We start from the raw sequence: 10,932 nt of genomic DNA, 5'->3' as shown, positions 1-10,932 counted from the left end.
CAAATCCTTTGGACAGATCAATGGCACACACCACACGCTGCTGTTATTGTTGTGATCCAAAGCTTTAAGCGATAGCAGATGCAGCGTTGTTCTAAAATCCTTGACTTGTGCTACTTTGGAATAATTTTGCACATGATTTTGAGAAACTGCTTTGACTCTGAAAGATTGAATGTTTGGATGGTCAGATATTTGGAGATAATTTGGTGCAGCTCTTCACATTGCCTTTGTTCGTCTCTTCTGAGGGAATGCAACATGAGCTAAGAGGGGCACTGAGGCCCTGTTTCACAGTTTTAACAAACACAATAACAAAAGCTTCTGTTTCCCCCCCTGCTCCACCTCTCCACCTATAGTTTCGTGAAATTTGGCCAGGCCGGTCTTTGCATAGTTTCTCTGCCAAACGGACAAAAGACAAACAAACGAAAGTGAAAACATGCTAATTTCATGCATTTTAATGAATAGTCTGTCATGACAGTTTAAAACTTTTCATAATTATATTCTCTTGCAGTATTTCTGCTTATAAACATGACCATGTTGCTATTTCAATGCAAGCATGGTTGGAAAGAAACAATCTCTGCAGAACCCTCGTGGGTAAGCAGCAGTTTTCTGTACCAAACTCTGACAGGCACATGGGGGAGACCAGTGTTTAGTGAAGCTGTCAGCTGGTTTCCCTTCACTTGTCCCCACCGTGATGAAGCACATGTGCGTGACTGCTCGGCACCTTCAGAATAGCCCTGGGCAGTCCCCCTCTGTTCCTCTGGTTTCCCCTGAAGTTCACAGCACTGATTTGGAGAACGAGATAAGCCACGCAAGTGCTGTAAAAGGCGTGCTTCTCTTCCGAGGTCTTGGGCATGCCTCCACTACTAACAGGCATAAATCAGCATAATGGTCTGTTTCATTTAGCACTCCTGTTTGCAGATGATGCAACTTCCTGATATACTTTGATTTTCCCTGCACGAAACTATGCCCTGAATGTGAGAAATGTTGGAACTTCACAATGCAACCGTGTGCCTTTAGTGTGAGAGCAAATCATCACCTGCACACACCCTCCTGAGCTCCTCCCTGACCTCCATGCTCACTCACACGCGATGAGCAATTGAGCTGTCAGTCAAGCGGGAGAGGAAACCAGCGGTGAAACTGCAAGGAGCCTCAGGAGGTCTGCAGGGCAGAGGCCGCCATGAGGGCCCCCCGAGCTCCAGATACTTTTGCTCTGCTAGCTGAAGGTCAGCTCACTGCACCTCTGAGGGGGATTTGGGGTAATGTTTAAGAGTCATGCAAAGTTTACAAGAGGGACTGGTGCCATGCAGGAAACAGCAGTGACAACTATAAATGTTAATATGTTCTAACAAAAGAAGATAAACTGCAAATGATTTGGCAGATGTGCACATACGTATGAATGTGGTCGAGACTAAAAAAAAAGAAGAGAAGAAAAAAATTGTTTCATGGAAAAATGCAGCAATTTTGTTTCAAATTAAATATTTTAGACATATCTCGCTAAAATAATTTTTTTTTAATATCTAATGGAAGAAAGAAGGTCTGCATCTTTTATTAGCAAAAGCACCATCTAACATTTAACATTTTAAAACGATAAGAAATCTGAAGGAGAAACATGAATAACAAATACATCCATTCTTTGCTTGTATGGCCACTCAAGAATGAGTTTAGCAGTATAATGAAATAAAATCAAAGCAAAGACCAACAGAAAGGGGGGGGGGGGGTCATTGTTATGACAATTATTATCATTATAATTATTATCTCCACTGTGACCACTAAAAAACAGAGACAAAGTATGTGTGTGTCAGCGTGTGTGTCTGTGTCAGATAAAATCACGAGTGCAGATAAAAATATATGTGGCTGCTAGATGAGTTTACAAAAATGTTCCAATTACATATCATATATCCAATTCCTAATGCTTAATCATAAGGTCACATGGGGGGATTCTTGTGCTTTTACCAAAATGCTAAATGGCGAAAGCTCGGGTTTGGTCTCATATCTGGACCAATAAAGGAGGCCGGCTTGTCTCCACCCTCGTGGGTCAACAACTGAAACAAAGTACAAGATCCCACATTTCCGCTTCATTGTAGGTTTTCATCTTGCAGGAATACAGCAGAAGGGCCTGGATTCGGTAAGTTTCACCTTTTAATTAAATTAATTGATTAATTCATTTTATTTTGTTCACCTCACCTGAATTTCTTTGTTGCAATTTGTTTCATAATTTAAAACCGAGAAAATATCAATTCTATTGTAATTTGCCATTCGGGATCAGACGTGTTTGACTTCAAATGTGTTTAGTTCAAATGTGTTCAATCTGCTCCAACAACACCACACCCACTGCTGCCTTTTGGGCCTCTCGCGGGTTAATTCAACGAAGAACAGGCCTTGTAAATCACTGGCCTTCAAGGGACACAGTTTTTGTTTAAAAGCAGATTATTACAGAATGTTCCAGGTCAAGTTGGATCAGAAGTCCTTTAATATTCTGATGACCTGCAGGTCTTCACAGGCCCCAACCACTGGACGGACGTTTTTTTATTCGCATTTTTAATTGGAATCAAATCCATTTGATTTTTTTCTTTTTAACTGAATTTAGTTTAATAGACATAAAGTCAGTGGAATAAAACGCGTCTGTGTTTTCTGATACAAAGTTCCGGGTCAGAACGGAGAGCGTCCGTCTGAGCCGCTGTCCGCGGTGCTGAAGCGGGTCTCCCGAAACCCATCAGGCCTGAGCGCGAGGGCCCGAGCAAAGGTCTTACAGCCCACTATCACCTGAAGACCAATGAACAAATATGTATCCATATTGATATCAAGAGGAGAATACTCAATCAGATCGTTATAAATCATCATCTTTCTCAAAAAACTCGGATCCGCTGGTTTTTGCTGTTCAGGGTCTCAACGCAGCAGGAGAGGAGTGGACCAGTGGCTTCTCTCATATGTGTACACGTCATTTCCACACCGACTTCAGCTGGGCTGCGTTTCCCTTCCGACACGAGCCTTTATAGGAGAATCAGTCGGTGTGAGAGCTCATCCTGCTGGATGTTCAGAGTGGTTGTTAATTAGGGGGGAATTAATGAGTCACAGCGCGGGGTTCGCCTCCTGCTGGTGGCTTGACGGGAAAACGCAACCTCAGCTGGGATTTTGTTTAATAAAAACATTAAAAAAATAAAAAATCCAACAGAAAGCCGAGCGACCGCGGCGTCGCGCGCAATTTACAAGCCCGTGAACTGTGGGGGAGACGTTAAATCCTTAAGATTCGATTTACTGCAAACTGTCGATCGACCAAAACCGCCTCAGAGAAGCATTATTTTTCTCTTTTCTTTCTTTCTTTTTTGTGTTTTTTTAAAATCACAAATGACCCGTTTGTTGGTCTGATTTTGTATCCGGTGGCGATCAGATGCCCTTAAACTACATGCACGTTTAAAACAGCCGCTTTCATTTATTTATTTTTTAAGAAAATAAAACTCCATTAATAAAACATTCAATTAACTATAAAACATCATAAAACTTTGATCCAAGCATTGCTTAAATCCTCTATTTACACCGTGTCTGTGTTGTTAACGAAGTGTGATTTCTCTATTATTATTATTAGTAATATTATTAGTATTATTAGGCCTATTATTATTCAAATGATCATGGGAAATATTTATTTACAACAAAGTGACAGCATGGATGGTAACACGGCTACCAATCAAAACAGCGACAATTATTAGGACAATAACAACAATAGTGATACATCATAGATCATAGATCATACACGTTCAATTTGAAATAATTTATGGCTGCGATATTTCACAGCATTAACAAAGGACATCCAGTGTCCCACTTCGTTAAGTTGACATACATTTGCACAACTGAGGCAGAGTTCAGAGGCTCCCGTTTCCAAGTCGGACAACTGCGCTGCCGCAAGAGTTAGTACCATGGGAGGGGAATGGAGAGGGCGCGTGCACCAGAGAGAGGGAGAGAGAGAGAGAAAGAGTGTGAGAGAGGTGATGGTGGGAAGGGGGAGGCTGACACCCTCTGCAACAAACCTGCCCACTGTTGCAAAGCAGACGCTGACGGGCCGTGATGCTGAGCTGTTTGGGGATAAATGACTTCACTCTGCGCTGCGGGACTTCAAAGCACGCGCAGGCGGACAGGCAGCAGGGAGCTCTCTCTGTTTCACACACACACAAACACACACACACACACTGCTTTCACTGCCGTCTTTGGATGCTCAACGGGCTGCTGAATCATTTTTATATCAAACTCTTTGGAGAGATGTAGACTATGTGACATTTATCAGGTGCGATTTGACTTTTATTTTTAAAAAAACAACATAAACAGTTTTGCTATTTTTGAGGATTAATCAGAAAGGCTTGTCTTTTTGATGAAGAAAGGGCACAATCAGGTATTTTATCACCCCCTTGAGCCAACAACTTTTTTTTAGTCACATTCAGGCCGAGTCAAACCTTAAATATGTGCGTTCAGTAATGATTTGATCATGTTGCCTCTGCAGGATCTCTAGCATGGATGTGACACCGGAGAAGATAAACGCAGCAACTCCGAGAGCTCTGTTGGCGGTATGTGTGACTCTGCTGTGTCTCCTCCACCTGTGGCTGTGGCTCCGGCAGCGGCCGAACCCCCGCCTGCCCGGTCCGTTAGCCTGGCCGGTCATCGGGAACGCTGCGCAGCTCGGCAACGCGCCGCACTTATACTTTACGCGCCTGGTGAAAAAATACGGCAACGTCTTCCAGATCCAGCTGGGCTCTCGGACCGTGGTGGTGCTGAACGGGGACTCCATCAAACAGGCGCTGGTCAAGCAGGGGCTCGAATTTGCCGGCAGACCGGACTTCACGTCTTTCCGGTATATTTCTAACGGGGACAGCCTTGCGTTTGGCACCGTCACGGACTGGTGGAAGACGCACCGCAAAGTGGCCCACTCCACAGTGCGGATGTTTTCCACCGGGAACCCAGAAACCAAAAAGACTTTTGAGCAACACGTCCTGTGCGAGTTCAAAGAGCTGCTGCAGATATTCGTGACCAAAACCCGGGAGCAGCAATATTTCCAGCCCATGACTTATCTTGTGGTGTCCACGGCCAACGTCATGAGCGCCGTGTGCTTTGGGAAGAGGTACTCGTACAAGGACGCGGAGTTTCAGCAGGTGGTGGGCAGGAACGACCAGTTCACCCAAACCGTGGGAGCAGGGAGCATCGTGGACGTGATGCCCTGGCTCCAGTACTTCCCCAACCCCATCAAAACCATCTTTGAAAACTTCAAGAGTCTCAACAGGGAGTTCAGTGAATTCGTCCTGGATAAAGTCAGTGAACACAGAAAAACTATCCAATCCAGCACCGTCAGAGACATGACGGATGCTTTCATAGTGGCGCTGGAGCAAATCCGAAAGAAAACAGGGGATTCATCTGGGAAAGACTACGTGGGCCCCACCATGGGGGATATATTTGGAGCAAGTCAAGACACCCTGTCAACTGCCCTGCAATGGATCATCCTCATCCTTGTCAAGTAAGTAATATTAGATCGTTTCATGAAGAAGAGAGAAACAGACAATTCTACTGATACTAAACTATTAATCAGAACTAAGTCCAACCTTCTGCCAGTGCTGCACATTTATGAGAAGTTCTTTGGCATTTGTGTAACAGTATAGCTGAGGCACAGGCATATACTGATGGAAGGGAACGAAATGCCAAGTCAGCAGTTTACTTGAAGATTTTTGGCATATTTTCAGTTATTTTCTAAAGTTTCCTTTCTCTTCATTTAATGTTTGGGTAGTTGCAGCATATTTGGCTCTGAAAAAGTTTCCCATACACCCGACTGCCTGAGTGTGTATTTCTCAGTGAGTTAAACTTAAAGATGTCTTTGAGGTAGTGGCCTAAAATCTGGTCTCGCCCGGGAACTTAGGTACCCTGAGATGCAGGCGCGTCTCCAGCACGAGGTGGATGGTGTTGTGGAGCGCAGCCGTCTCCCCTCCACTGAGGACCAGCCGCAGCTGCCCTACGTCATGGCCTTCATCTATGAGGTGATGCGCTTCACGAGCTTCGTCCCCCTCACCATCCCCCACTCCACCATCACGGACACCTCCATCATGGGCTACACCGTGCCAAAGAACACAGTGGTCTTCATCAACCAGTGGTCCATAAACCACGACCCGGCGATGTGGTCCCAGCCAGAGACCTTTGACCCCGAGCGTTTCCTGGACCCACAGGGTGCGCTGAACAAGGACCTGACCAGCAGCGTGCTCATCTTCTCCCTGGGCAAGCGGCGGTGCATCGGCGAGGAGCTGTCCAAGCTGAAGCTGTTCCTCTTCACAGCTCTGATCGCTCACCAATGCGACCTCACAGCAGACCCGGAGAAGACGCCCACGCTGGACTATCACTACGGCCTGACTCTGAAGCCTCACGCCTTCTCCATAGCAGTGTCTCTGCGTGATGACACTCAGGCATTCTCCGAGCCTTCATCAGACCCGTAAATTTTCTTTTTGAAAAAAAAAACATGAGAACACACATTAAATGAAGGCTGAAACACAACTGAGGGACTTTAGCTCGTGTTTGTGTTTGAACATATGTGCGTATTTATAACCTAAACTTTGAGGCTGAACTCTGTATGCAATATTCAAAATGTCGACTGCAAAAAAAGAAACTCAAGGACAAAGTCGTTGTCTTATTGTTGCGGTCAGATTTAAGAGACACAATACTTCCTCTAGAAAACATCTGCTTTTCATGAATCTCTTAAAATTCACTGCTTTTTAAATTAATTTAATTCAGTTTTTTTCCTTTTTATAATAAGTATATCAAAACTCTTTGTCATACAACATCAAATTTATTAAAAGCATTAATTTTTATTTTTTTACAGAATGTGACACAACAAGATGGGGTTACTAGGTTTTTAAGTGACTAAAGGTAATGTGCCATGGTCAGAATCCTGACCGATGAACAGGGGAATAAGCTCTTGTAGTGCATCAGCTCTTAAGCTTCATCTCTTTTAACATAAAATGTTAAATGATAACATGACATTTTAACTATAGTAATGTGCAAGTATACAGGTGTATTACTCAGGAAAAAAAGGATTAAAAAAAAAATCCAAATACTATTCTCACTAGACAGCTTTTGAAAGTTTTCTAATATATTCTGAAACCTTAGATGCTGTTTTAAAGGACTAGGTGTAGGATTAGAACGGGTACCCCAAACAGATCTGCTGCCTGTGATACTGTCTGCCAGCTGTACATGTGAATAGATGTTAGATCAGCGTTATTTAGCTGTTTATTTGCTATACATTTAGAATGAAAACCCTTTTGCGCTGCGCCAACTCTTCGGCCTCAAGATGTACCCAAAGCCAAATCATATCTGCTCCATATTGGGGGGGGGGGGGTCGTCAATTTGATTCTAATTGTAGAGTCATCTGATTGTTCTCAGCATGGGATACAAATGTTTATTGAAGGGTTCCATCGTCAAAGCACTCCAAACGAAATGACAAATTCAGAAAAGCTGCTCAAAACAGGAAGTCAGTGCTTATAATTCATTTCAGTTTATATGCTGCCATTTGTACCATTAGCTTTGTGTGGTTTACCAGCACCAAACGTTGGTGTAACGGCATTCCATGTAACTGCACTTGTCATGTTGTATTTCCTCACTTTGCCTGCCTGAGCGTTGTCTTGGCTCATGCTGTACAGATACATAATAAACTGATAATATTCTTTGGGTTTTCACTGTTGCAGTCTTCTATTTCACACGCAGGTAAAAGGTGGACGCTTTTAGACATGTAATTCACACAAATACAGCTGTTTCTGATGCTTATCAGTCAGCGCTGAGGAAGGAATCATTTCAACATCCTCACTATGAGTGCAAAGAACTCTTGCCATGTTGCCAAGTCAGGTGGGAACAAAGGGGAAGTGTTTCTGAGATTGTTTTCCCTGTGCAACATTTACCTCGCTCTGTCAGAACATCCTGTACTCGATCAGCATGCGGCTTATAGCCAACTTAGCCGGTGCGTGACAAATTCAGATGGTATATGACTCCTGATAGGGAGTTCTCCATTTCCCATTTCTTCCTCATCTTTATAAATACAACATCAAACCTGAAGATGAAAATAGTGCCCGTGAAAATCATGTGTGGCAATGCTCCAACCCCAGTTTTTTATGAATGAGGAGTAAATGCAGAGCTTTTCTCAGTTAAACCGAAACAACAGATTACCAAAATGAACTGAGCTGAAAAAAGGCAGTGAGGCTGACATGACCATGGTGAATATACGCCCACTTCAGTTGGATAATAAGCTGATTGTTAACTGCTAACAGAACAAAAGCTTTTAACCCTGGAGGCTGATAACATATGCCTCCTTGTATTTCAGGAAGCTGCAGAGGGAAGCAAACAACACATATAGAAATAACACACACACACACACCTACACAAAACAACCAAAAAACCCAAACAAAACAGAATGTCATTTTTTTTGGGCTGATGCATCACTAATGTGGAGATGACAGAGGAAATGTAAAGCACTTGCACTGGAAGCGGTTGCACTGTCTGAGTTTGTGGGCACAAATCACAAAAAAAGGCTGTGGTCTGGCATTATGCTGCTGCGGGACATGGAATATTGCATGAACTGGCTGTAACACATGTCCTATGTCATTACAGCCAAGATCTGTCAAAACTGCATTTACTAGCTTAGCATGACTCTCTATTTAAAGTCTCTATCTTGCACTGTCTGAAAATATAACACATGCAGCACATTCACACGAGGTCCTTCTTCTGTTGACTATATGTTGTGCGACTTGGGCATAGCTGAGCTTACATTGTGATGGAAGGGATAAGCAGAGATATGAATATATGTGAGCGAGACTGTGGTATTCAGAAAAATGCAGAGGCTGACTGATAGGAGCTCAGGAATGGTAGGACATCGGGGCGGGCAGGCCAGCAGCGGCCTGAACCTGCTGAGTGGGGTTGAGTCGAGAACCAGAACAGACCGAGTGAGGAGGATCAAAACATCGAATTAGATCTGAACAGATATATTGACAAGTTAGAGAACTTCCAGCAAAGCTTGCAATATCTTGTTCCAGAGCCATCTTTGTGGTATGGGGGACTTTAATGCCCATGTGGGCAATGATGGAGTGAACTGGAGAGGCTTGATTGGGAGGAATGGCCTACCTGATCTGAACCTGAGCTGTGTTTTTCTTTTTATTTCTGTGCTACTCATGGATTGTCCATTACGAACTCCTCACTTGAGCATAAGGTAGTTAATAAGTGCACCTGTTACCAGGCCACTTTCGACCAGATAGAGGGGCAGAGCTGTCAACTGATCACCAACTGGTGGTGAGTTGGATCCATTGGCAGGGAACACTTGCCGGACACACCTGGTAAACCCAAACGGGTAGTGGGGTGAACTGGGAATGTTTGGCTGAGGCCCCTATCTTCGAAATCTTCATCTCACACCTTCAGGAGAATTTTTCTCACATATCGGGAGGTTGGGGACATGAATCTGAATGGACCATGTTCAGGACATCCATTGAGGATTCAGTTTTCTGGAGCTGTGGCCTAAAAGTTGTTGGTGGTCGGCCAAGGTAATTAAAATGCTTTCTGGCAGTTAAGCGACGGGGTTGGACGAGATGTCCTGAGATGCTGAAGGCTCTGGATATTGAGGGGCTGTCACGGCTGACAGGTCACTTCAGTGTCACATAGAGGTCTGGAACAACGCCTGTGGAGTGGCAGACCTGTAGTGATGGTTCCCATTTTTGAGAAACGGGACCAGAGAGTGGTCCCCTAACTTCAGGGGGATGACACTACTCAGCCTCCCCGGGAGATTTTACTCCAGGGTGTAGGAGAGAAGGCTTCGACCAACTGGGGAACCTAGGTTTCAGGAGGAGCAGAGTGAATTTTGCCTAGGTCATGGAACAGTGGACCAAGTGTTTATCCTTGCAGAGTTACTGAGGGGTCATGGGAGTTTGACCATCCAGTCTACATGTGTTTGTGGGCGTGGAGAAGGCAGTGTTCCCCCAGGAATTCTTGTTAACAGTGCGCGTTGGACTCCGTTAGCGCTGCCCCTTGTCACCGATCCTGATTATGATCATTATGGATAGGATCTCGTAGCATAGTTGGGGAGAAGGGGGCTTCTAGTTTGATAACCCCAGAGATGCATCGCTGCTTATTGTGGATGATGTGGCTCTGTTGGCTAGGGCTGGGCTCTATGGCCTAAAATGTAAACCCCGGTAAAATTTGAGCCACTGACGGTATACGGTATATATCGCGGTATGGTACTTTTGTATATAAATTACAACAGAACAGTTTCTCAGTGGTTACCATAGCACCAAATAAACACTTTCAATCAGGATGTTTGCAGCAATATTAAATTAAATGTATTGTGCAAAACAGAAAACACAGGAAATATAAAAAATATATACGTTTTATTTATATTTAAAAAATAAGAAAAGGTCAATTTCCTCGAATAAACTCTGTGAGAGAGAAGCCGCTACCTCTTGGATAACGTAACTTTCATTGGCGCCTTCCACTTATTCAACATGCTCAAATATGCGTCATGTTTCAGACACCCCATTTGTGCATGTTAAGCTAACTGCTTATTAATACGATAAGTTTTTTATTACTTTGCATGTCTTCCAAAAGAGAAAATAATCAGGATTTTGAGGATCTTACCGTTACACACCAGCTGAGACGCAGGGTAGCAAAACATTATGGGCGTGAAAACGAAACTTAGAAAATCGGCTCGGCGCATGCGCAAAACCACAAAGTAGCAAATCTCGACAAGTAGGAGAAGTCGACAGAACACTGGCTTTGACTCGTTTCATATTCCGGAGCATGGTTAGCCCGCAGGTGGTAAAACAAATTACTCCTGTTACATTGTCTTGCGATTACTGTCGCCCGGCATATCCAAGCGGATGTTCAAAACTTTGCATTACTGCCGGACTCATGAGCTATTGCGGTATAAGGTATGCCAAAAAA

At 43.9% G+C, this 10,932-nt stretch overlaps 1 protein-coding gene across 2 annotated transcripts; it reads left to right on the top strand.

Moving 5' to 3' along the window:
* The first annotated feature begins 2,107 nt into the window (after positions 1-2,107).
* cyp1b1 (cytochrome P450, family 1, subfamily B, polypeptide 1) lies at positions 2,108-7,679 on the top strand. 2 transcript variants are annotated; one of them, XM_075474982.1, is made up of 3 exons: positions 2,108-2,122; positions 4,487-5,491; positions 5,888-7,679. In XM_075474982.1, the coding sequence occupies exons 2-3, from the start codon at positions 4,497-4,499 to the stop codon at positions 6,453-6,455; spliced, it is 1,563 nt and encodes a 520-aa protein (XP_075331097.1). In that variant the 5' UTR covers positions 2,108-2,122; positions 4,487-4,496; the 3' UTR covers positions 6,456-7,679. The 2 variants fall into 2 exon arrangements, with proteins under 2 accessions (XP_075331097.1, XP_075331087.1); XM_075474972.1 differs by lacking the exon at positions 2,108-2,122 and adding an exon at positions 3,988-4,378.
* Positions 7,680-10,932: the final 3,253 nt, after the last annotated feature.

Source organism: Odontesthes bonariensis, chromosome 2 (assembly GCF_027942865.1).
Source record: "Odontesthes bonariensis isolate fOdoBon6 chromosome 2, fOdoBon6.hap1, whole genome shotgun sequence".
NCBI lineage: Eukaryota > Metazoa > Chordata > Actinopteri > Atheriniformes > Atherinopsidae > Odontesthes > Odontesthes bonariensis.
The sequence above is the reverse complement of the archived record's forward strand: the minus strand, read 5'-3'. Positions and strand labels throughout refer to the sequence as shown.